The sequence below is a fragment of the Montipora foliosa genome, chromosome 12 (genome assembly GCF_036669935.1).
Source record: "Montipora foliosa isolate CH-2021 chromosome 12, ASM3666993v2, whole genome shotgun sequence".
Taxonomy (NCBI): domain Eukaryota; kingdom Metazoa; phylum Cnidaria; class Anthozoa; order Scleractinia; family Acroporidae; genus Montipora; species Montipora foliosa.
Genome location: NC_090880.1, coordinates 24,358,597 through 24,385,096, shown reverse-complemented (window position 1 = coordinate 24,385,096; position 26,500 = coordinate 24,358,597). Strand labels below are relative to the sequence as shown.

Here is a 26,500-nt window from a genome sequence, read left to right as displayed (position 1 = left end):
TATTATTATTATTATTATTATTATTATTATTATTATTATTATTATTATTATTAATTATTATTAATTATTATTATCATTGGAACAAAATTTGGTACATATGTAAGTATGTATGTATGTAAATGCAGTGAAAAAAAATTCTATGAAAAAGAACATACCAGATCCAAATCGATCCAAAATGCCAATTCAAGTTGGAATTGGTTTTTCAGTAATAATGCCAAACCCAACAACATCCCAAAAAGAAAGGAAAAAGAATGGACTTTAAACATCAGAGAAGGGAAAAATTAAAATGCACTTTTACAGGTGATGGACTTAATTTAACATGCGAGGTTTAAATTATCACCTAATTCCCAAGCCATGGATAGAAAAAAGCGAAATCGTGTTTAAATTTTACCTAAACGAAGTATTAAATCTCTTACATGTATTTCACTAAAATTGGTTAATTAATTCATTTCGGTCCATTTTTTCTTTGGTTTGTGCGATCTCATTAATAAAATCAATCTTTATGCACTCACGACTCTCCCTTCTTGTAAAAAGCATAATAAAATACAGAGAAGTAAACAAATGGCTAATTCGAACTCAGCATCCAATATTTGTTGACAGCAGCTATCGTGAAACGAAATTTGCATAACCTTTAATTCACAAAGCCCAGAAAGAATCCTATATTATGTTTCAGTTTAGGTTTGTTTGCAGATATTATATATCACTGGCAGAATAAAAGAGAAATTCATCCAAAAGCAATACAGAAATATTTTTAATGGCTTCACGAAGATTTTGAGGCTTTTTCCTTTACTCCAGTTTAAATTAGTTTTGTTTACACGTGCGAATGTTTGCCTCGTTTACATCAAACCGTGGCGTTCGAATCCCGCTCCATTTTGGAGATAAGATCTTTAAAGAGACCCTGAAAAGACTTACGGTGTGTACTGAAAGAAAACCCATAGGTACAAGAAACTAACAATGTCGATTGCAAGAGGATAATGAACAATGGCACGTGAAATATTCCATTCCTCTTAATTTAATCTCAACAATGTCTGTCATTAGTGCAAGAAAATGAAAAGATATAATGTTTCCACACTTTTATCTTCTTATGGAATGTCAGAGAGAAAAAGCAAAGGAACAAGAGAGGACGATATTTCGGAATAAAAGTTGAGGAGCACGTCACTTTAAAAGTCGAACTCTTATTAATTACTAGGTACAAAATAAAGATTGTTTTTGTTTTGCGATCTTCTAAATGCGCTATCTGTTACGGTTTTGACTAGCGGACACAAGCGGTAATCATTCGTGACAAAAAGGAGAATGCAGGGTAATCGGCACTAACTTCTCCCCACGACAATTCGCATTAGACATGTTCATGTCTAGTCCCACCTCGATCCCTCGGAAGTGCAACGGATTCACAACTTGAACACGATCTTTCCTTAGTTCATACTTTGCAGTGTCATTCTTCTTGGACTTTGCACAAAGCGATATATTTAACTTAACCTTCTGGATTAAAATCTCCAATGAGTATTTAAGGGCCTGACCTAAGGTCTTGAGTTGGACGTGAACGACGAGAAATTGAGCTCATATTAACAACACGCAAACAAGCGTGGAATTTCTCATATTGAACACAGACGCAATTTAACTGTCCGTGCAGGACAATCTGAAAAATAAAAAAATCACCATAAAACTTCTTTTATTCCTTGAGAACTTCACAAAGAAAGACCAAGACAATTGTCAGGCCTTTTTTTAACTCTAATTGTACAAAATGAACAAAAGATTATTCACTCCCTCACCTGGTAATATAGTTTCAAGTGCTTTACAAGCGTGTCCAAGTTTTGCATCCTCAAATTTACGTCTCCGTAAACATTGTGATGTATACGAGTTAAAGTGAAGTAGGTCGGGTCTCTGTGACCAAAAAGAAAGATCAAAGAGTAGTAATAAGTTTCCATGAAAAAGAACAATATCCAAACAGACTATTTGTCGTTTCGTTTGTTAGAGAACGCACAAATTCGTCTCCTACGGCTTTGTGAACTGAATACTGGCCCGAAGGAGAATACGCAAACATGAATTTCGATAAATAGTAAGCTTAATACTCACATATCCGTCATAATTTCGTTAAGGAAGACACCATCCGCCAAATCGGTGATAGATTCAATCAAGATATTCGTCTTGAAAGTATTGTTAGCCTACAAGAACGAGAAAACAGCGAAAAAATCTCGAATCCAATGCATGACAACTAGGTTTACTCGTAAGAGGACGAACGGTGCTGAAAAGTATAGTGCGCATTTGTGATTGATCACAAAGAAAATCTCAACGCGCTAAGATTCAAACGAAATCTCACCCAGACAACAAGTGGACTGTGAAGAAATCCCTCCGCCGAAGCCATGCTTATAAGTAAGGTTTAAACGGTAAACGATCCTACAAAAAAAATAACTAGTAAAGCCATACACCGGTCGGCAACGACCGTCAAATCATCGAGTGTTCAGACAAGCTTATTGTCAACAGATCAGCTTGCAAAACCCGAGACAGTCCTTTAAATAGTACCAATGCCCTGGTAAATTTCCAAAATAAATTGCAGACGAGTGGAAATATACACCATTAGACAAGTAATGGGAAATTTCTCATCTTTCACGAAGCATTCAATTTTATGTTAGCGCGCCAGTACGTAAATGAAGACAGTGCATATTCCTCAGGGGTAGTGTTAGTTTACTTTGTCAGTTAATTAGTCCATGTCCAAGATTTCCGGTAGATTTGTTTCCGGTTTCAGAAGATGCCGACTAGAAATGTTCAATTAAACTTTCTTTTTTTTTGGTTGACTTTGAAATCAGCTAGGATTCATGATAGATACTATTTTATATCACCGTAGTCCTGATCCTTATTCTCTACCCGTCCTGGAAGATTTGTCTCTAACTTAAACATGCACACAGTTTGGCGTTACACTTCGCTTTGATTGACAAGCCAAACAAATAGACATTCAATATTGTACTCATTGTACAAGCAGATTACTCCCTGCCTAACAAAAACATTGTGATTTGCCTTGTTTTTGTTTGTTTGAAAATAGCCACGGTTACTCATTGTTTTATCAAATTCGCGAAGACCAAATTTAGACTTGTTAAATTCCGAAGGGGTGAGGTAATAATTCCCTCCCTATTTAGCTTTTGTTCCCCGCATTTCCGCCTTTTCAGTGCATCGAAATTTTTGTGAAATCAAAATACTTCGTTGGGATCACATTTTAATTACTTCCTCTTAAGTAAACATCATTGCATGATTTTATATTGCCTAATTTGAAATTTAAAATGTAAAGGATCAACGATTTAACAGATTTAAGACGCGTAACAAAAAGCGCTGATTCGCCAGTAATGCCAGGAGCTCATCTTAATGAGCTCCTGGTAATGCCCAATTTGAGAGATCAGCGATTTCAGATGAATTTTAGGTCATGCAGGCGAAGGGTCAATTTGAACTTTTTAAGGGGTCATATTTCTAAAATTTGTCGTTCTCCAATCTGCAATACATGTAATGGAAAATGCGGCATTTCTCAGAGACCTCGGAGCTGAAGTGAGAAAACACGAAGCTTCAAGGCTTTTTGTTTATGGCCGGAAATCACCATCCGCTTGTCTTTAAAGCTTTCCTTTTATTTATGGGTATTTTTTTATGGAGAGCAATACAGTGACTGACGACAGTTTAGCTCCGTTTAATGTGTAGTCTCTCAGCTCTATGGTATAGCATGGTTAGCTACAAAAAGCATCTCTTCAATCCGAGGACACAAAGATGTGACAGATGAATCCAATACAAAACGTTTTATTTACGGAGGTAAACTGATGAACAAAAATTTGATTGTGTAACAGTTTTTGAACAAACGTCTCTTTGGCATTCTAGGAAGTGTTTTGGATTCTGGGAAGTGTTTTGTCCCTATGGGTCACCGTACATACGGCCTTCTTATGCTTTGAAATCTATCGCGTCTGAGTTATGAAATGAACGTATGATCGATGAGGAAAGTTAAGTGTATTTCTTTATTAAATCACATAATAGCAGTAGTGATAACAGGGTTTCAGAATTTGGGGTGGGGGCCAAAATGAATTGTTCATCTGCATCCCAGACCAAGAAGCATCATTTTCAAGCAGTGCCTGTGGTCGCCATATATGAGGCTAAACCCTTCATTTACCCGAAAAAACAGTGAGCAGGGGGTGAGGCCTGTGACACGCATTGTCCAAGGGTTAACAATTTTAGGCCTATATTCAACCGTCGTTTCTCTGAAAGCACACACATAGTAGAAAATTTGAAACGTGTGGCCACTAAAAACTAAATGGTGTGAAAGTCTTAATCAAGGTGATTCGCGCGGAACAGCGTTGCGTAATTAAGCCGTCTCTAAATTGCAATCAAGTCCGTAAAGTGACAACAGCTGTGTGTTTCTTACCACAACCGTGAGAAATGCCCCGCAGACTCGAAATGCGGAAACATTTTGTCAAATTCAATAAACACACAGGAAACACTGTTGGAAAGTTGCTCAGTACTCTTTAAACAATTTCACACCACTATTATTACCGTTCAGTTTCCTTTTTCACCCTCAAGTGTCCTTCCATTGATTGAGTACAAATTTCCTCCAAAAGAATTCGAAAAACCGCGACGAAAGATTTCCTCGAAAACAAATCACATGAGATGAGTGATGTCTGTTTCTTATTTTCGGTCATTTTCCTTTTTTAACATCATTTCACCAAAATTACTTCAGGGTGAGTGAATACTTGTTGTTTTAGCCTAAACCGCCGAAGTACAATCAAAAATTGACAGATAAATGGCACAGAGAGTATGAAAAAACATCAGGTCAACGAGCGAAAACCCTAACTCAAGAGCGTAAGTAGTAAGTAATTGTATCCAAGACATCTTCGAGGACACAAGGAATAGATGGTTTTCAATGACGTGATGAGACGGCCATGGTGCAGAAAAACAATAGCAAAACATTTATGGCTCATGATTTGCATTAGTTTCGTACCCAGATCTCACTCTGTCAGTATGACCGTGGGAGACCTGGGTACGAGATTAGTTTCCCAAAAGACGTTTAACATGGCTGCTGTGAGGTCAGGTGAAGACCATGTATAATTTTTTTTTTAATTTTCAACCTAGGATGTTGCCTCTCACGGTCTGATTGGGTCATTAGTCTCCATTATCGGCTTTTACTTCATAGATACTGATGACTATTACTAAGATTTTCCTTTTTTGTAAAATGCGAGGATACAGGTGTCGTCATGGTCATGTCGTCTTTGGTAACTGAGACGATTAGTTTGTGTAATCACATAGGCCCGAGGGCAATAGACAAGATAAATTTCACGGGCATTTTCAAAGGTTTCACAAAATTTGAAAATACAAGTGAAATTAATCCTTAATTGCACGAGGGCACATTGCGATTACATGTTTATCACATAACGGGCAAAATTATCGATGGAAGCCCTTTCAATTCCGCGACAAATGACAATCAACTTAACACGCTTTCATTCGGTTAGATTTCAGATCAATAAATCGATGCTGTCAACGGAAATAGCGCTTAATTTAATTAAACTGTATTTTACATGTGGACAAAAAGCAGTTTATCAGAGTCAGAATCTGGAAGAAGATTCTCTTGTAACTTCGCTTGCTCTGGATAAGTAACTGTTAACCAATCAGGATCAAGTAATCACGCCCTCTTGATTACCAAAAGTGCCATACCCTCCGTCTCAGCCAATCAGAATTCAGTAATTTTGCCATGTATGTGATAAGCCATAACATGCGAGCTTCCCCGTTATTGTAAGATGTTTTTTGTGCTGCAATACAACTTTTCTCTCCCACATTAACATTTTTATGGCTCGATTTGATGATTATCATGATTTGTCATATCTTGTTTCATGTTACACAACATGCGTATTTTAGAGGTTAGTGACCACTTTTCACCATTTCGTAATGAATAAAACAAGTTGTTTTTAATCTGGACATTTCATCAGTACCTATATATTAAATACGAATTTATCTTCTCATGCAATTCCGGAAAATCGAGTCAGGTACGTGGTAAAGACTTCAATGGGGAGGCCGATTGAGTGATCCTCAAAGGAATCTCGAGTTATCGACAAAAAAACAAAACCTACATGTGTACATGTGGAGACAGACTAATTGTCGAGTTAGGATTTCGAGTTGGGTTTCGAGTTGGATTTTCGAGTTGGATTTTCGAGTTGGATTTTCCAGTTGGATTTTCCAGTTGGGTTTTCCAGTTGGATTTTCCAGTTGGGTTTTCCGGCTGGATTTCGAGTTGGACTTTCGAGTTCGATTTTCAAGTTGGTTTTCGATTTTATCTAGATACCCTCACTTCTTGCAAGGCAACAAGCCCTTATAAGATTCACCGAAGGTAGAAAATAATCGGTACAGTCTTTTAAGACCACCATCTGCAAAATACTGAATTCTTTTAGGGCATCATCAGAGGTTTCAATGCTTTACACTTTACAGTGAAGTTTCTGGGCAAGTCATTCCCCAACTTCCCTTCCTTTTCAGTCCAAGGCTGCGGATAAACCGCAAAATGCCAAAAAGCTTTTTAAAGAATGCCCTAAGGGCAAGTTAAGCATAATCCGATCGACACATGTAACTTGATTGAAACGATGATATCCACAAATGCAAGGAAGCAAATGATGACTTTTCTGTTATAAGTAACGGGACTTCCGACCACAAACTTCGAAATGCGAAAAAAAGCGTTTTGATTACGTTATTATCAGCATGGATTGAAGACTTTGTTGAGCAGCGCTAAAAGAAGGAAAGCTGCAATACGCCCGGACATACCCCCGACTTGATCTAGGATTTTCATGACGATACCGTATTTTTCAGTGTTTTCGTGAAACTGTAATGCGACAAAGCTGCACAACCAGTAGAGAGAAATGCGCTAATAATAACATACTATGTAAAAAAGTGCATTGTTTTGCTTGCTAGCAGACTCCTTAATCCTCCTTTCTCTTTGAGTTTACTTGCTAGAGGAAGACCTCTGCTTTGGTCAGAACCTTAGAATGCGCTCTTCAAAACGCATGCTTCCTGTCATTTCCCGTCCCACCCAAAGCCAGGGAAAAGCGCCCTGGGGACGAGGTTGTTTGCTGACATGAGACCGTTCCGCCGTTCTCTGACGAGCCCGCTCAACTTGGTTGCTCGACGCAGTTAAATTCGACTCCGAGCACATTCTCGTCCTCAGAGCCCGCTTTCACTTTGTTTAGCGCAAAGAAAAAGAACTCTGGCCACATCCAAAGCAGGAACACGGACTTCCGGCTCTTCTGCGCATTCTCAGAAACTTCAAACGGTCGTGAACGGTTTCAACATTATACCATTACCGCGACTGTGTGTATTTGGCTGTAGCCCGAGTCTGTGTTCTTGGCGATGATCAAAAGAAAAGCGGACTCTGAGATGAGAATACCCCCAGAGTATACGTAGCAGTCTCTTTTCCCGGCATGCCCGTCGGTCTAGCAAATGAAAGGCCCCTCAAAAGTGCAATGTCATGAGCTGCGCATGCTCGAGTTTGTTTACTCTCGAGCCCACGGAAAATTATAGCCACCATCACGGATTCACGCGTGAGTCACGTATATTCGGCGGAGTTTCTCCCTTGTCCACCATGGCCCTTCCCAGTGGACACCATTTTGAATTTGTCGATTCAACTTGAAAAAAGTTAACCTAACACTTTTCAAGTTTTCACAAGACGCTAGCGCATGCGCTTCTCGTGACAGTTTCCCTTTAAGCTTGGTCTTCATTACAAGAGCCCTTGTTTCATCGTGAAAACGGGGTTGCTGCAAGCATAAGCACCATTTTTTTTCCTTTTCCTTGTGCTTGCACTTATGCTTGCGTTCGCTCGCGTCTTGTGAAAACACAACACAGTATAAGCACAAGGAAATTTGCTATGTCTGGCCAATTATAGCACTCGTTCCAGATTCCCCGCTTCTGAGCTTTGAACAAAATGGCGGATGCCGCGGTTGATTTTGATGCTTATATCAACGTTCGTTTTCACTAGCATAACCTACTTAAGCTTGTGCTTGCGTCGCTAGCGAAAACCAGGCGTTAGTTAATCAGCGCTGAAAGCGATGCACCTTTGACATCCCAGGTTGCTTCAGATGTCTAAAAAACATAGTGTATGCTTAGGAGCTCTGCCAGCAAGAAAGTAATGACATAACAGGAATTGAAAAGTAAAAAGAAACTGGACACAAAACGAATCGGACTGGTCATGATGTTAAGTAATTTACTCAATTACGTACTCTGGATTGACACAACTAAGTGCTAAATATAAGAGCAAGTTCTAAGCCGCAACGAACAAGGCCAAAATGCGCTCATTAAAGTGGCTAAGACGCTAAGGGAAAAATAGATTTCACTGCAAATGCACTTAACAATGACGTTACCGCATCTGTTATCCATTTTTAAGTTTGAGGTCAGCTAGAATTGAAGGATAGCTGATAGCTACATTAACGCCGCGTAAAGCCTGGTTTTCACTAGCGACGCAAGCACACGCGCAAGCAGAGGAGCGCTTGTTTCACCGTGAAAACGGGGTTGACACAAGCATAAACACAAGGATAAAAGATTTTCCTTTCCTTGTGCTTGCGTTGTGTGAAAACGAAACGCAGCATAAGCATAAGGAAATTTGCAACGCCTGGCCAAGCACTCTTTCCAGATTCCCTTTATGAGCATTTGAACAAAATGGCAGAGGCTGTGGTTGATGTCGACGTTCGTTTTCACAAGCTAAGCTACTTATGCTTGTGCGTGCGTCGCTGGTGAAAACCAGGCTTATTTACTCCACAGAGCGCAAGGGGGCTATCGCTAAGTTGTGAAGCCTTTCCAAGTCATTCTCCAATGAGAGCTGTCAAACCAAGACCACGTACATTGGATGATGTAGCAGCCCTCGTAACGTTTGTGATTGGTTCGCTACCCTTGCCAAAAACAAAAGACGAAACAATTGAAACAACGACTGTAGAAGCTGCTTACAATTGCAGGTTACGAGAGCTGCTGCTACACTATTGCATTTATTCTATAGACATCAGAAACGGACGCAGAGAGTCAAAAATGTGCCAACTGAAACAGAACGTAAATCAAAAGACAAAGCCGTGGCAAAGCCAGTGTGAATATTGCCTTCGCCTTTGATTGGATGAAAGTGTGGCGCGAAATGTTTGAGCCAATCACCACTCTTTGTAATGATACATCAACTTAAAACAATTTGTCGTTGAAAATGGCTCAGTCAAAATCCAAAGTTCGTGAACCCTCAGTGGGAAGTGTTTACATCACCTCTTCTCGCCGGGAGACCTTCCTCATTATTCAACGAAACTAAAAAGTTTGAAACAATAGCTGCTATCCATGATGTGCTGAGGTCGCAAATTTTAAAGCTCGTTGTAATCCTCTTGAGAAAACACGCGTGTGTACCAATGAGCAAAAAAAAGGTCTCTCACCCTAGGCCCACACTTTTTAAGAGCACAGTGTATTTCCTGTTCTCTTACCAGCCTAGAATGGTTTTGGCGAACAGCAAAATTAAATGGTATTTATCATTTACCAACCATATTTATTCATTCTCTAACCTGAGATTTGATTTTAAAAAAAAAGTGAGAAAGATAATTTTTTAACTCTTCACTAAGTAGTTGAAAAAAAGATACAAAAGCAGCTTCAATTAAACCAAAAATTAAAACTGGAAGTTTCTGTAAAAAGAAAATAAAAATTACGTAGTGACATGCTACTGTCCAAGGAAAGAAGAATCAGGAAATATATATGTCACGGTACTACAGCTCTCACGCTTATTCGGACACATCACAGAGAGCCCGTGACATGATTGTGACAATTGTCACGCACCACACGGCAAATAACTTGACAACCAATGAAAACAGCAGTGACAATGAATCATCTGAGTTCCATGATTCTTTACAAAAAAAGTCTGTACACAAACTGAGTTAAAAATACGATATTGAACCGCAAAGGGGCTCCTTGTTTGTCGTAAAAAAAAACCCACTTCACTGGAAGGTAAACGACTTTTCTCAACTGAAGGCTTTGCGCGATGGATACACGTTGAATAATTTAGTTTTAAAAACGTACAATTTCTATGTTGCCTATGCTGGACAGTGACTGTCAAAGAACAGTTTCATGCTCAGTCTTATATAGAAGCATTTCAACAAGATGCGCACTTTCTGAAAGCCGCTACGGAAGATTCCACCCACTCTTTTTCGCCTTGTTCTTCGTCTTTGAAAACCCGCCGTATTACTGCAGTGTTTGGATTGGCCCAAGGACGTTATGCATGCGAATAGAGGCCAGCCTCTCAACACTCTGAATACCCATCTTCATTATGAAGGATACCTTTTTCAACGGAACCAAATAAAAAGTAGAACTGAAAATTTATTTTAAAATTATCGATGTAATGTTTCTCAATAGTTATTTCACAAAGGATCAATTCACAGATGGCAGGTTCGGCTAATATTTACGATCTAAAAATTAAATTCAACTTCGTTCACTTGGAAAGGAGTTCCGTGGTTGCGCGTTGCGTACGCGTGACACAACTTGCCCGCGTGACGAATGTCACACAAACAAAGTTAAAATATTGACAAGCTGAAATGAAAGCAGCTCCCATAGTAATCCTTAATATAACATATAATAACAGACTGTCCCCGCCAATCCAAACACAGCACGAGATGTTTGTGAGCCAAACTGCCGACCAGACATGAAAGGTTTCCTTGAGGCTACGTCTGATGGGCTGTCATGCTTTTGGTGTTTTACGATGTGTGACGACGGGTGACGAAGTGAGCAACCCAGGCAGGGCTTCGCCACCGCGCCCGAGAAAGCCAATGCTAGGAGGTGTTGAGTCGCACTCTTTTCGCAGGGCTGGTTGACGTTCCATCATCCTCGTGGTCATCTTCATCTTCGTCGTCAGGGTAATCAACAAGTCCAATCAAAGGCTAAAACAAAAGAGGAAGAAAAAATGTAAGCGATGACTGAATGGGTGGTGGTTTAGTAGTTAGCACGTTGGGGGAGGAGTCTATCTTGGTCTATATTTGCCAGTACGTGGTTGGCCTGGCTAGATCCCGGTGGGCGGAACTTTGCATATGAGTTCGTTTTAGAGATATGAGCAGATAAAGCCAAAATATGGGGCGTTTGTGCAGGGTTGTGTGTTGCCACAGTAACTTTATATGTCACAAAAATGACTGAATCTTTTTCAGCAATAATTGGTGTTTGATATGGTACCATAACATTGCTGTTAAGTGATAAAGTGTTGAAGTGTCACTCCTTCTAATGAGAACGTTTCTTTCAAGTGTTGCAACTGGTTTGAACCACCTTAAAGGGAACTTCCACTCCAACTAATGAATAATTTTAAACCTAACAAAATAATGTACCCAATCACATTTGCTCCACTGTTTTCTTCAAAAAAGAATCACTTATTTTCACTTTCAAATTTTCCGGGTGCCACTATGTTGAATAAGGCCAGTTTCGTATTCTAACGGTTGGACTGGATCTAGCATGAAATGGAGGCTACTGCAGGCAAATTACTTTGCATTTGAAAAGATTTGCTCGCATTAGCCTTCATTTGATGCTAGATCCAGTCCAGTGGTGAGAATTCGAAAATGGTCTATTGTGACGTGTTACGGTTACCCTCATTGTTTTCACACAGAGCTTTTGTTTTGAAACAATAGGGTAACCGTGACGTCACAAATATTCAAGATGGTGGCTCCCGGGAAATTTGAAAACTACAAGAAGCGTTTTTGTAATTCATTTATTTTTCAGATACAGGCGCTTCCATTGGAAAAAGTTCGAACAATTTTGATTTTTAACAATAAGTTCTGTGATTTCAGGTTATTTTCTTGTTTTAGTGGAGGTTCCCTTTGAGGCCTGCCCACACTGACAAAGCATGAACTCAGAGATACCAAAACACCCAAATGGAGATATACTAAGGCAGGAATTTTCAACTAGTCTAAGCCTTGAAACAATTTTTTTCGTAGCCACTTCTTTCAGGCTGTGTGTGATTTACAAGTCTCGTCCAATTATATAGGATGTTTGAAGTACAAATACACATACTACTTGTAAGTCCACCTAATTATATACTAACTCGTTTGTTGTTGACGAGGGAAGGAGGTGGTTTCTCACTGACAAAGCTTTTTCGATTCTTGAACACTGGTTCATCATTAAGCAGGTCATTCTGCTCGATCATGACAGTTTCTTCGCCATTTTCATCCTCCTGGTCAAACCAGTTTTCTTCTTCTTCCTCCGGAGCTCGCACGTCTCGCCTAAATCGGCTGTTGACATGAATGATTCCGTGATTCAAGCCGCCTCTACTGCAAGCAGAAAACGGAAGAGCAGGTCAAAGAGTGAAAATTTACCTGGACGTATATGAATGTTGGCACAAGTGCCAAAGTTCCAATGTCGTAAGTTGGGAGCAGCAATAGCCCGGAGGGGAGAGCACACACTGTGCACTTAAACTAGCATTCAAGAGCAAATCGGAAGTAAACATATTCCCTCAAATTTCAAAGGGCAACTTGTCAGCAGGGTCCTGTATTTTGAGTTTGGGTGTCCCCTGGGAAATTTGGAGTCTCCTCTGAAAACCACCTGTGCAGGGTTTAGAAGGGATAAGACTGAATCATAAAGATATTAATTAATGAGCAGAGTTAAAAAGAGGTTGCTGATATTTTATTTTACCTCTCAAGAATTCTGTTGTTCGGCTGCTTCCGGTCCTGCTCTTGCTCATTCCTTTGTACAAGGCCTTTAAAAGTACTTACATAGGTAACTTCTTTAAAATATGGTGTATACTTTGCACATACATGAGAACAGAGACTCTTAATGTCCTCCTAAACAAAATAAGGAATACCAAACATTACCCTGATGACATGCCTGGAGAACAACAGTCCCAAAATATGGGGATAAGATTCAACTATGAAAAAGATATAGAATAGTAAACTTGCTGAGATACTTTAAAGTGCACCTAAACCCAAAATTTTTTTTCGCTAAAAAAAAATTTGCGCATTTGTTGGAGTATTTTGGTGTAAGAATTTTTAGATTTGGTTAAATCCTCAGTTTTCTAAGTCCTTTCGAAATTTGTAAAATTGGTCTAAAAAGCCGCCATTTTGGCCCCACGACCGAGTTTGGGGGCATGGGTCAAGTGGCTGCTGTGACGTCAAATCGAGAACTCAAGAAGTTGCATTTCGCACATTTCTCTTGTTTCTTTGGGGAAGTTTTTTCGAACTGTGCCTGAAAATGCCAGCCAGATGTGTTGTGGCAGGGTGTAGCAACACCAGGAATTTAAAGCTTGGTATAGGTCTTCATACCATACCGTATTACGGAGATAATCGTCCCGAAGCCAGAAAGCGTCGGAAGAAATGGGTGGACTTTGTGAAGACGAAACGAGCAAAGTGGGAGCCATCGGAGAGTTCGGTGATTTGCTCGAAGCATTTCGTCCCGGAAGACTTTACTCGACGCTTGGATGTCACCATAGAAGGACAGGGAACTCCTCTGACTCCGTGGTTACAGAGAGATGACTTTGGGATCTCTGCTATCCCATCTGTTCATGCTTCAGCGATGGAAGCACACAATAAACCACCGAGTGACAGAGAACGAAGAATGGTGAGACTTCCCTTTCTTTTTTAGAATTCATTAGTCAACAGCTTCCCTGCTAAACTCCTACTGATTGTAGCCTGTGAAATTCACTTTTTTTCTAGGTTGTTAAAGCGGCAATGAGGGAACAATTTTCTGACCTTGCAGCTGAAGACGGGCCAAAACGGAAAGTGGCGAGAGTGGCCGCAACTTCGGAGGCAAGTACCAGTTGTGAAAGTGATCACCCTCCAGGCTACGAAAATGTCACGGAATGCCCAGAACGAAAAACCCAACTCGAGATTTCAAGCACTGATGCGCCTGAATTTGGGACTGTGAATGACGTGAATACAGTAGAAGAGTGTGGAAATTGTATGGTGCTGAAGGAAACAAATAGGCAATTGTTGAATCGAGTCAAGACTTTGACTGGGGCTCTAGGGAAACGGAGGGAAGAACGCAAGAACGAACAAAGGAAACATCGCAGAAAAGGTATAACTTAATTTAGATCAAGAACAAGTCGCTACAGTTCAGAATACTCGGAAGGTAACGTAAGTGATGTGAACGTTGATTAGCCTCGCCTATGACCTGATAATTGTGCGTTTTTGTTCGGTTTGCAGGCAAATTTGCTTGTTATTTTTTGTATTAAGAAGCAACTACAGAATACAGGGCCATGCAAATTAGTTAGAAGCCTTTGTAGAGCGGGACACACAAGAATGGGAGCTTCTCTTATTCAATGATATGGAAATAAGTGGCCCTGTATTCTGTCGTTAAGCCAGTGGAGAGAGGCACTGTGAGAGTGAAGTATCTTGCCCAGGAACACAACACAATGTCTCGGACCAGGACCTGAACCACTCGTTCCGGAGTCGAGCGCATTAACCGTGAAGCCACGCCTCCCACTCATTGCCAGTACTTTACTAAAAATTCTTGCTTCGGTAGGACAACATCAGCAAGAATGCCACCAAACCACAGATTTTGCTCAAGGTGAAGAGTTTAGTGATAAAGAAGGTGGGTCAGATTCTGAAGTTGAATCAGTCGTGGAGGATGACGATGGGACAGTTGAAGTGGAGCTGGAAGACGACGAATCAGTGTACAACACAGAAACTGAAACAGAGACAGAGACAGGAACAGAGACAGATGAGGAAAGTGGAGATAGATCTACACGGTAATTCTATGTACAATTTTGTAGGAGGGTACCTGGAGATGGCAAGATAAACCAGTATTTTTTCTTTCATTAATTTTGTTTTGCATATATATCTGTTTTAGGTTGTCCCTAAAGGGAAAAAACCTTCTCACACAGCCAAAGCATATTGTGTTCCTGTCACAGTTATTGCTGTTGTTCCAGTTTTGCCATACGTGCAAGGCAGACAACCCAACAGTGGAGACCAGTGAGATTGGCACTGAGGCAGTGGTGAGAACAACCTGTAATAACCCAAAATGTCAAAAGCAGAATACCTGGTACAGCCAGCCACTCATGCCAGGCTATCGCATCCCTGCTGGCAACTTTCTGCTTTGCCTGTGCATTCTTCTTACTGGAGGCTCAGCGACCAAGGTCTTTCAAATGTTTAACCACATGGGCCTTGGTTGTGTTTCACTTACCACATTCTTCAATTACCAAAGGGTATGCACATATTATATTTTAATCAGAATTACAACTTGAATTTAATGGTGTAAAATGTTGTTGTTGAAAATATTTAAGTTGAAACTTTGAATAATTACATTTCTTGAAACACAGATTGATGTTCAAGGCAGCTGGGCATACTTATATTGTGAATGTTGTGATTTTTTCCAAACACTGACATCCAGAAACATTGCTAAAAATTTTAACTTCAACATTTTCTTAGCAACATCGAATCATAAGGCAGGCTAAATTTTAGTATTTGCCTGTACTTGGCTGCTCAAAAAAGTAAAAACAGATGTCATGTCCATTCATGGTTGAGCTGTGAAGAAAATACAATAATTATAAAATCTTTTGTCTTTGCAGAGCAAACTCTTTCCGACCATTCATCTATACTGGCAGAATTACCAGAAACAAATGCTTACTAAGCTGAAGACACTCAGTAATGGAGTAACTATAGCAGGAGATGGTCGACATGATAGTATGGGCCATAGTGCCAAATTTTGTGCCTACACAATGTTCTGCTGCACTGTTCCAATGATTATACACTTTGCCTTGGTCCAGGTAGGAAGAGAGTTTCCTTGAATAATTATTATTTGGTTGCCAAAAATGAGTAAAATTAGCACTCCTGTGGCTAATATACTTATGTTAGTTCAAGTGGATTGCTTGCTGTCGAGGGATACTTATAGTTTTCATGCTTTGCAAGGCTGTTGCCTAACAGGAACCTGGTAGCCTGGGGCTCCCAAAAAATAGCTCTGGGCGCCTTAATTTTTCACAGCAACACCTTTCACTTCATACATTGTGTATGTTGGGCTCCTAAGTTCTCAGCGTTTAGCTCTGAGGGCCCCTTAAAAATTTTCTTAGGCAGCAGCCTTGCTTTGAGTGTCTTTGTGCAAAGATACAGCACTGAAATTGTCAACCTCTTCTGTACAAAGTGACAACAGTAGCAATAGAGGTCTTTTATGATACTGTATACAACATATTTTCATTTTAAATAACTTTATACCAATCATAAGGTATTGCCTCTCGTCTATAGACCCTTTCATGTACCCTTACATACATCTTTCATCATGTAATTTTGTTGTTGGTTTCTAACAAACTTTTTTTTACCTTGTTTATATTTACTGTATAGAGAAATGATGCTGGAAGCAGTCCAGCAATGGAATTTATGGCATTTAAACAGTGTATGGATTTTTTGCTTGCATATGGCCTGGTCATTACTACATTCATATCTGACAGGCATGTTTCCATTGCCAGCCACATGAAGAAAGTTCTCAACAAAATTGTGCACTACTTTGACATCTGGCATCTAAAAAAAAGTGAGAAATTTGTCATTGGTATATGTAGTCGAATTAGATGCCATTTAATTAGTGTTAAAAATATAAGCACTGTATTATAATCACAGATAAATAGTTTGCTACAATGCATTTTTATTCCTGTCTCCATTTCAACAGAAATACGTAAAGTATTGTCTAAAGTATCTAAGGAAAAAGGGTGTGAAGCACTGGGAGAATGGATTAAGCCATGCGAGAACCACCTCCAGTGGAGTGCTACGTCCACATTCAGTGGGAATGGCAGAATAATTTGGGCCAAGTTCAAGGCCTTTCTGAGTCATGTGGTGAATAAACATGCTGGATTGGAGGATCCGTTATTCAACAAATGTTCTCATGGTGACATTCAACCCAGGAAATGGTTGAGAGTTGGTATGTTCTGTACCCCTTTCACTTGATTGTACAATGTATACAAATGTGGAAACTATTATAAAGGAATGCCTTTTATACCTCCAATGAAATTGACATGGACGAGAGGGTGTTTGGGTAAATAGTGTGTCTGTTCATAAACTTTGTATTGCATGGTTTTTGTCACACAAATGATTGCATATTTTTCTCAATGATCTAATATTACTGCTGGTATTTATCTCAAGGGACTGTTGTCTATGACAAGTTGTGTGCCGCACTGACCAATAATGCACTGGTGAAGGGGATAAAACAAGCTTCTCCTTTCGCACAAACTAGCTGTTTGGAAGGCTTTCATTCAGTTCTGAACCACTTTGCACCAAAAATGATTGCCTACTCATACATCGGCATGTATTGCAGGTACAAGAAGTATACTATGAGGTCTTACATTAATTCAGTGATTTTTTTGTCAATTCTCCTTTTGTTCTCTTCTGTCATTATGTCATAAAATGATACATCCATTAGACAGTGGCATAATCTAACAAGAAACCTTAGACCAACTGAATACAAAGTACCTAATGCCAACCTGTACATCAACTACCTACCTGTACACTGTAGATCCCTAACATAAATTGGTTTAATTTGAATAGGGGGTTTTTGGCGAAGAAAAATCAAGAAGTATGTTTTTTCGTTGCTAGATGGTTTCTTTGTAATTTGCTTGTGTCATACCAAGTTTCACATAATGTGCATATCATTCCTTTTTTTAAATTTTTTTTGTTTATTTTAATTAATTTTTATTATGGAACTGTACAGTGCCATAAGATAGTTAATGTACATGTATATGGCACTACATTATATAGATGTGATATTATTTCCTCCCTTATGTCTACATCATTGTCTAAAAAATCTGCAGGCATATTTTAGCTGTTGTGCACTTCAACTTTAATTTGCAAAGAGAAGTTAAACATCATGGGACAGATGGAGTAGAGCGTGTAAAAGTGTCCTACCCAAAGTTTAAGAATGGAGAGGCAACTGTGAGGGATGTTAGAGTCAGACCAAACTTTGGTATGTATGTTGTACACAAACATGTATACCTGGTAAGATACATGCCTCATTGATTTGGGACTTAACCACCTTTTCATGCTATTTTCAATTTTCGTAGACTATGTGGAGGAGATTTACCAAACATTTGTAAATGCCAGCAAGGATGAATTAAATGAGGCTGCCAAAAAACTCAAAGATTTGACCCCTGCTCCAATGAACACAATGCTTGACAGACAACCAAGAGAGCAGGCACTACAGAAGAGAGCTGAAAGGAATAAGATGGTGACAAGAGATGTCCCTCCTACTACGCCAGGTATTTTTGAGATGCTGTTTTGAGTAGCCCAATGATTTTAAGTTTGTGCCATCATCATGCCACCGATCCCTTCTGTGCAACCTCCAGCACTACCACCACAGGGAATTAATGACAATTTGGTACTGTAACTGTTGTTGTTTATGTGTTATTTATATGCGGTGGTTTAGCATTACTGTTCATGCAGTTTAGTGTTTTCTTTGTTTTATTGCTCTTATGTTATGTTGCCTACACCCAAAGTAAAACAAGGAAGGTAAAATTGAACATATGAACCATTAAAAGACATTTATTACAACAAGCAATGTTATCCTCCCCCAGGGAATAATTTTCATTCTGTCTGCAACCAGTAGAACTAATTTGTTAATGGCATTGGGAACACATGAGATTAATTAATGTCTATACCTAAAGAAATGTTGAGTTGACCTTGGTGAAGTTATTCATTCATTTCTTTTTTTTTTTTTCTTGTCTCACCAGTGTCTCAAGTCCCAGAAAGTGGTACATGTAGTAAAGGATCGACCAAAAGAAAAGGCAGTAGACAACAAACAAAGAAATCATCGAAACCCCGTTACTGTTTAGCTTGTAATCGACCAATGAAGGGGCATAGGAAATTTCTTGACTGCCCCAAAAATAAAAAAAAACAATAGTTGTTGATTTGATTCTGCTTTATTTGGAGTTAGTTTGATTTAGTGTCCACAATTAGTAGTGCATCTGTGCTCAGCTGCAAAGATTTGATATTTTAATAAAGGTGCTATTGTTATTCCATTTTTATTGTGCAAGCTACATGTAGCACTTCCATATAGGGTAGTACCCCCCTCCCTGGGCCAAGTTGTTTGAAGCATGGTTAGCACTAACCGAGGTTAAATACCATGACAACCTATAGGCTTTAATGCCACTTAACCACGGGTTAGTGCTAATCATGCTTTGAGAACTCGACCCTGGTGTATCAAGTTTATTAATGAACTGGTATTATAATATTGTTCCTAAAAACTACATGCTAGTCTTCTTCATCAAGGTCAAATCCTGTGAAGCTTTCATCCTTATTGACTGGAAATTGATTTCTGATGGCTACATATGCACAAGCAGGTAAAGGAATCCTCTTCGCCCCCAACATTCCATAAACCAGCCTTGAGAACTCTCGATAGGAAACCCCTCTTAAGAAACTGAAAGACATCAGAGGAAAAAAGGTATTAACTATGAAACTTAAGGTCTGGCTAAACTAGAAGCATTGTTTCCTCGGGATTGCTACACAGGTGGCACAACTGGGAAACCTGTTGCAGAGGCAACTTTTGGTTTTGACAAAAGAAAGAAAATTTTCTTGTTTCTGCAACAAATGTTACCATAACATGACTCTTACACTTTTCGCTGAGCACTTCAAATCATATTGGAAGTGCCATTGCCAGCAACGAGTATTATAGGAACGCAGATCTACGAATCTCGAAAATGAAAACACAAAATTCACAGCAGTTTACATGACTCACCTTTCTTCGCAACCTGTTTGTCGATACATCTGTTTCCCTTTAGTTTTGTATTTACCCGCTGCCAACCTTAGACTCCATTTCTGAAGGCAAACCGCTTGAAAACCAGGATGTTCAGTTATACAGGTCAAGGTAGCATCAGGGGCAAGGTCTTGAAGGACAAGATCGCTCTTCATTGATTCTAAGCAACCTTCCAGCTCACTGCAGCAATAACATTCGCTGATGTTTTGAAGGGAAGTAATACCGCAGTTGCTACACTTGCACCTACAACGTACAAACACTACATTAATTAAGGAAAAGCTGTTGAAAGCAGTTGAAATAAAGAAAGGTAAGCACAAGATCATGCTAACACCAAAGTAAGCGCGTAGAAGCATCTGCATGTAAACAAAGTGAACACAGTCATGTTGCTATCGTACGTACCATTCGCTTACTTCAACCTTCCCATGAAACCGGTCCTTAAGTTTTCGTTCCAGTTCTTCGTCGGCCTCTCTTTTCTTTTCATAATTTGCTGTCCATTCCTCGTCGGCGAGCGGGTCGTCAGCATGCGGTGCAACATCTTCATCGCTTGAAGTTGGCGAAGATATGCCTGTGCATAACTCACGCATTGACTCCTCTGTTTCGATTTCAATGTCGTATCCAGCGATAAAAGAAATTTCCGAGTCCTCCGAGTCATAATTAATGTCTGAATCAGAAGATGTGGTCGACATTGTTAATTTAAGAAAATTCGTATCACTATGAAGCTCCAATGGAAACAATCTCGCTGTGCGAAGCCTTCGGATAATGACAATTTCAAGAGCATTCCAAGAGTGTGTTTTGAGGATCGTTCTCGATTTGACGTCACAACATCCCGCTCGCCCCAGACTCCTTTCACGCGGTCATGGGGCCATCGAAGCTCGACTTTAACAGGGCATAGCAAATGGTGGATTTTACCAAATCCAAAAATTTTCGCGGCAAAATATTCCAAACAATACGCATAATTTTTTCAGCGCAAAAAAATTTTTGGGTTTAGGTGCACTTTAAGGGGCTAGGTCACGCTATTTTAGGTAATTTTGTTTAATTTTGTTAATTATGAGCTCTAAACGTGAAATTGGCAGAGCAAGAGTCTTTCATTTGCAAAGTCACAGCCACATAACAACTGAGAATGATTTTCCAGCTTTGTAAATGACATTTTGATATAGAATGATAAAAGTTTTAAAAAAAAAGGTGGGCCGACGTTTTTCAAATTTACCCACATTCAATCTATTTCAATCCTCTCCAGTTTTGTCCATCCATGTCCCTTCTTGGCTTCCCTGTGTTTTGTTAGAGTTCTTCTATAGTTGTGAACAGTTATTTTGATATTTTAGTTAATTCTATGACCATTCGATCAGTGCTGAAATTGCCTAAAACTGTGTGACCTAGCCCCTTTAACCCTACTGACTCCTAGCCTTGAGACTTAAATGTAACAGATTTTACAATGTCCAATGCCAGATGATTTTATTCGTCAACTGGGGTCATCCCGGGGCACTTGAGGAGTGAACTGAATGGGCTAAATTACTCATTCAGTATCATCAGAAATCCATAAGGGTTGAAACGTGTAACGGCTCCTTGTGTGCTGGGAAACAAGCTTCTGAATATTCAATTAGCTAAGTACCATATTTGGAACAACAAGAGAGAAACATTCAACCAATCAGTTCGCAAAAACACCATGATGCAATACCACCAATGTTCTCGCAGAAAATTAACTGGAGCGAGGGGTTTCCAAAAATGGTACTTAGCACCGAATATTCGGAAGTTGTGAACGCGCGTTACACGTTACAACCCTTATGGGTTTCTGGTATCAGTATTAATTTTCCTATTATATTTTTCCTCAATTTTTTTTTTGTCAAGTACACCATGGAATGTGAGCAAAATCACCCATTTCTGGGCTGTCCACAAGTTTTCGAGTGGGAACGTGCTCCACCACATGTTTCTCTAGAAGTTAAGAAAGTAGAATTCAAGATAAATTAATATTAGTTTAGAATGATTTCAAAGAAAAAGACCGATGCTGCTGCAACTATTATGTAGCTGTTTTTGAGAGCTATGGTCTTTTAAATTGGCATGACCCCTTGCAGACCTAACCCTGATCAAGTTAAACTAATATGCTCACCAGCCTAATGAATTCAAACAACTCCACAATAGCAGAGTTGAGAAGATTATATCTCTGTCCATTTTCCTTGAATGCAGAAATAACTGGATCAAACAGCTGTCCTTTTACAATGTAACGATTGTAGAACTCATCTTTTAGGCCAACTATTCTTCTCAGGAATCGAAGTGAATCTAAGTGAGGCAACAAAGAGAATGGATTATATTTGAAAGTAATTTAAAAGATCTGTGATGGCATTAAAAAATGTAACAAAGAAGACAACAAGAGTGTTGTTTCAAATTTACATGCCACCAACGAACAGTTGCTCATAATTACAGTGTATTGTTTGAAAATTGGAACACAATTTGATGAATTCAACTTACCAAAAAAAAAAAGCTTAATGTACCAAAGTTGATTGCAATAAGCCTTGTTGCCATCACTTAAAACAACAACTTAGATGTTTGCATTGGGTAAATGTGTAAACTGACAACTTTTGACATCATACAAATGTAAATATACGAGAGAGGTGGAAACCCTTACACCCCAAAGAATGGCACTTTTTCAAAGGGTTATCTCTCTTTTAGATATAATCAATTGTGAAGTTATAGTTAGTTATAATCAATTATGAAACAAGAGAGCCATTTCAATTTGTAGGTCAAAACAATAAAATAGCACAATGCAAAAATAACCGTACAAATGAATGCCTCACTACACACACAAAAAAACAAAAACATCGTAAACTTACTTAAAACCAAGAACTTGTGCTGTGATTTCATAAGAACCAGAACTCTTCTGAGCAGGTCCTTACTAATGACGTAGTTTTTTATGTGATAAGTGTGGTGCTCTACGCAGAAAGTCAAGAGTTCAAGAATGTGTCCAAGGGTCACATTGTTTACATAATCATCTGCAAGACAAACACACCGAATCGAATGTTTGCAGTTATTTCAGGGAAGCTTAAACGGGGACATAGTTTTTTTACGCTGTTAGCTTAACCCTTTAAGCCCCGAGGGGTTCCCCATTGAAGAGTAAAATCGTCTGGCGTTAGACAGAGTAAAATCGTCTGGCGTTAGACAGAGTAAAATCTATAAGTGCCATTTGGCACTATCGGGGCTGAAAGGGTTAAGTTCGTGATCAAGCTCGTTAAAAAACACTAAAAGAGCCACTTCAAGCAAATTTGACCAAGCAGCATTCCAACTGCACAGATACCAATATACCAGCTTGGGAGTTTCATTTCTTAAATGCAGACAGATACCAGTAGAGTTGCATGTCCTTAAAAACAACTTGAGAGCACTTACAACAATTAGTGGTTAGGGCACTTGCCTTGAGATCCAGGGATCCCAAGTTCAAGACCCGTTCTGTCCACTAGTTGAATTTGTTCCTGGTAGTCCCTGGTTCAACTTCCCAGCTGCCACTTGTAAATAGCCAACTGGCTTGCCTCCGGCCAGTTGGGATTCTTAACAGTTGTGGGTGTTCTGTTCGATCATTTCGTTAATTGTGTTTCATTCGCCCTGAAAAGCCCCTGTGGGGAGCGGTCAATTAAGTATGTACACGTATGTTTGTACCTAACTAATGTTAGTGCTGTCCACAACATTTTAGAAAAGAGGCTCAAAAGCAGCTAAAAATTGACTTTAAACAGCACATACTGCACACCAAGACTGAATTTACAGGCACATGCCCAGGTGTTCACGAAATACAACATGAATTTTATTCACTGATGCCACCACTTATTTAATTGTTGAAATAATTTTTTTGTGGCTTAAATTTTTCCACTATTTGGCTACAGGTGTACTGCTCGAGTTTGAAAAAGGCCTCAATAATAAATTGTTTTACCATTATTTCCTAATGACATTTTATTGATATTACCATAACCTAATTTGCATGCTAGGCAAACTACATGTGCACGTATGCATGTTACAGATTTTCAACAAATCTATACTTATATCTCTCAGATAGTACGCGCGCTGTAATTCACTAAATTAGCGGGCCGTATTCTACAGTACGGCCCGCTGTACAGACCACTAAATTTAAAATTTCGACAAAACATCATCTAGCGAGTTTTTCATGTCATTTCTGTTGCATAAACTTGTACTAAAAACTATTTGAATCTTGCAAGCAACTATTTCAAACTTAACAGCCAAGAAGATTTAGTTTTTGGGATTTTGGCACGGCATTCTTTGTGGCAGTTGAACCTTCCGCTTCACTTTGACTAGTTTCCTTGCCCGCACGCCGTTAACCTCAGAGATATAATAAATATCTTACTAACCTTGTTTTCTCGGTCCATACTGCAAGTTACGGATCCTCATTTTTTCCCATTGATTTATGGCCCAAGCGCTTCACGCTTGGGCCATAAATCAATGGGAAAAACTCGGTCTGTAACTTACAGTACGGACCTCGAACTCGGTTAGTAAGAGGTATGTACACTTACATACATGTACAAATAATATAGATAGGAACTTGTATAATAATTTACTCCTGCCTTCCTTTTTATATTTTTCCTAATGCCAGACAAGGGAAAATTCAAGCAAAAATATAAACCATGAAAAAAACACTAAATCACAACAACAAAAACAAGGCCACACATCAAATGAAGCTTTCTACACATGGTGAAAGCTTCATTTGTTAAACATTGTCATGAAGGAATTCTGGTTCTCTAGAGGCAAGAACAAAAACTACAAGTAAATAGTGAACTCTGTGGAATAATAACAGAAGTTTACCTTTGCTCGGTTTGTCATCGCAAGTTGTGGCGAAAAGTGGTGCTGTCATAACGTGCATAGAGTGCTTGTAGAAAAAACTCAAGAATTCAGACTTTTCCATTTTCTGCACAAAGAAGAGCATAGCACTTTTGAAATGTACAAAATAACTACAAAATAAAAAGGTTCTTAGGCAAATGATTGGAAGTAACTAAAAGTCCTATGGGAGGTCCACAACATGAAGAATATAAGAACATAACCCAAAACAGACAAATTTCATGATAAGCCAAACAAAATACCAAATCGAGAGTATTCCAATTCCAAACACTTCCAGGGGTTCAACAGACTTTGAAGTTGGTGGCTAGTTTGAGTAGAGTAAACCGAACTGTTGTCATAGTTAATCTGAAGTTTCAAAGAATCTGTCTTTACCCATTGACAACTGGGAGTGACACTTGACAGATTTTACTCTGTCTAACACCAGACTATTTTACTTGCCAACTGGGGGCATTCAAGGGCACCTGAGGAATGATCAATGGGTTAATTACTTCGATTTAGGAAAAAAAAATGCTGACAATAATCTCTGAGAGAAGTAGCCAACACTTTTTGTCGGCTATCGGTGCTTATTGAAACCAGTGCACTCTAAAGAGTTTGTTACACTTATGACATGCTCTTTCGGTTCAAGATAAGCTCATCCTGGGGCCTGTTTCTTGAAAGTCCCGAAACTTTCCGGGTCATTTTCGGGTGTCACAATTCCCTTTGTATCTCAAAAACGGAGGGAGGGTTTAAATCGTCAAACCTTAAAGTCTTTTTTCTTTTTGTTACCTTGGAAACATGCCAAAAGATGGGCTTTCCAAAACAAGCGCTTGGCAGTTTCAGAAATGCCTTTTCAGGCCAGAAAAGTTTTCGGGACTTTCGAGAAATGGGCCCTGGAAACTAAGTCTGTTATCTTCTTACCAATGATCAATCAGACATTTTCCTTAAGCGTTCTGAAGGTTGTCAGCGACATAAAACAAAGTGTTTTATTACATATTCAACGAAATATCACATTTGTGATTGGTCATTGACAAATGCACAAATAGGTTACAGACCGCAACACGAAAGTTGCTATGGAGACAAAGCAATGGAGTGATTTTGTCGCGTACATAATAAATAAAAAAATCATATAAACTTGCTTGTGCACTTTGTGATTTATGGTCATGATGTTTTTGAAACTACTCAATTTGCACTCGCCGACAACCTATGCAATTTTGAGGACTTTCAAAACACCACTTGTGCCTATAAAATGCACAAAATGCACTCGCAGTCATATTATTTTCTACACTTACTACGAGAAACAGAACAAACTTAAATTTTATGTTTATGATAAATGCCAGCAACAGCTTCTGTTTTGGAACAATAACTGTATTGTCCCCACGTCTTAAGACTGTAATAATGCCTCCTAATTCTTCTTAAAGGCATTATTAGGTAAGTAAGGTGTGCAGCAATAATTTTAAAATTATTTCAAAAATATTTCCAATCACTTTTTACACACAAGACCTTTATCAGATATTATGCTAAATATATATAAAAAGCATTCCTTGTTTATTTCCGAGCTCTTTACCGACTTAATCTCCCCCTTTGGTGGGGAGATTAATATTGTAGATGCAAAATAGTTGAGTTTAGGTGCACTTCAAAAACAGATTCTTTCAAAAGTAAGATTAAAATGTATTTTGACAATGTACGGTTCCAGAAAATATCCATTACCCCTCCCCCCCCAACGGATGGTCAATGGAAAATCCTAGGGGATGGGGGGGGGGCAGAGGGAAATTTCCTAAGGGTGGTGGGGGTGCACACATGAAGAATCTTCCAGGGTTATGAACGATGTGAAAAATTGTATGAATCAGACACTTACAAGTATCACTTTGATGTATTGCAAAACAAAAATTAGAAATAGACACCTTTTTGAGTGAGGACCTTGAGATGTTTGTCTTGAACATTTTTTCTTTGCCACTAGTTTGCTATCATCCTTTTGACGCCATAAAATCACTTCAAGGTCTTACTGCTCACCAGATGCAACAAAAATCAAGATGGCTGACCACATAAATTA

At 39.1% G+C, this 26,500-nt stretch overlaps 4 protein-coding genes across 7 annotated transcripts in view; 1 reads left to right on the top strand and 3 right to left on the bottom strand.

The window, feature by feature from the left end:
• The window catches only part of LOC137978413 (girdin-like), a 65,929-nt gene extending 63,267 nt beyond the window's left edge, over positions 1-2,662 (bottom strand). Inside the window, exons 1-3 of one of the 2 annotated variants that reach the window (XM_068825324.1) lie at positions 2,318-2,662; positions 2,074-2,162; positions 1,770-1,881 (exon numbers count right to left, since the gene is read on the bottom strand). In XM_068825324.1, coding sequence (XP_068681425.1) covers positions 1,770-1,881; positions 2,074-2,162; positions 2,318-2,362 — 246 coding nt within the window. In that variant the 5' untranslated portion in view covers positions 2,363-2,662. The remainder of the gene's footprint in view (positions 1-1,769; positions 1,882-2,073; positions 2,163-2,317) is intronic. The other variant, XM_068825323.1, reaches the window with a different exon arrangement.
• Positions 2,663-8,183: 5,521 nt separating this feature from the next.
• The window catches only part of LOC137980030 (serine/threonine-protein phosphatase 4 regulatory subunit 3-like), a 27,374-nt gene continuing 9,057 nt past the window's right edge, over positions 8,184-26,500 (bottom strand). The window contains exons 11-16 of one of the 2 annotated variants that reach the window (XM_068827354.1): positions 24,439-24,541; positions 22,470-22,628; positions 21,749-21,918; positions 12,616-12,764; positions 12,029-12,254; positions 8,184-10,883 (exon numbers count right to left, since the gene is read on the bottom strand). In XM_068827354.1, the coding sequence (XP_068683455.1) occupies positions 10,776-10,883; positions 12,029-12,254; positions 12,616-12,764; positions 21,749-21,918; positions 22,470-22,628; positions 24,439-24,541 (915 nt within the window). In that variant the 3' untranslated portion in view covers positions 8,184-10,775. The remainder of the gene's footprint in view (positions 10,884-12,028; positions 12,255-12,615; positions 12,765-21,748; positions 21,919-22,469; positions 22,629-24,438; positions 24,542-26,500) is intronic. The other variant, XM_068827355.1, reaches the window with a different exon arrangement.
• On the top strand, positions 13,171-17,370 carry LOC137979876 (uncharacterized). Its single transcript, XM_068827193.1, has 7 exons — positions 13,171-13,536; positions 13,632-13,992; positions 14,440-14,665; positions 14,767-15,121; positions 15,485-15,682; positions 16,251-16,437; positions 16,573-17,370. Exons 1-7 carry the CDS (start codon positions 13,171-13,173, stop codon positions 16,845-16,847), a joined length of 1,968 nt encoding a protein of 655 aa, XP_068683294.1. The 3' UTR covers positions 16,848-17,370.
• LOC137980082 (uncharacterized) lies at positions 18,353-20,404 on the bottom strand. 2 transcript variants are annotated; one of them, XM_068827435.1, is made up of 3 exons: positions 20,044-20,404; positions 19,627-19,887; positions 18,353-19,308 (listed from the first exon to the last, which is right to left on the bottom strand). In XM_068827435.1, the coding sequence occupies exons 1-3, from the start codon at positions 20,328-20,330 to the stop codon at positions 19,143-19,145; spliced, it is 714 nt and encodes a 237-aa protein (XP_068683536.1). In that variant the 5' UTR covers positions 20,331-20,404; the 3' UTR covers positions 18,353-19,142. The 2 variants fall into 2 exon arrangements, with proteins under 2 accessions (XP_068683536.1, XP_068683537.1); XM_068827436.1 differs by having other exon boundaries at positions 20,055-20,404.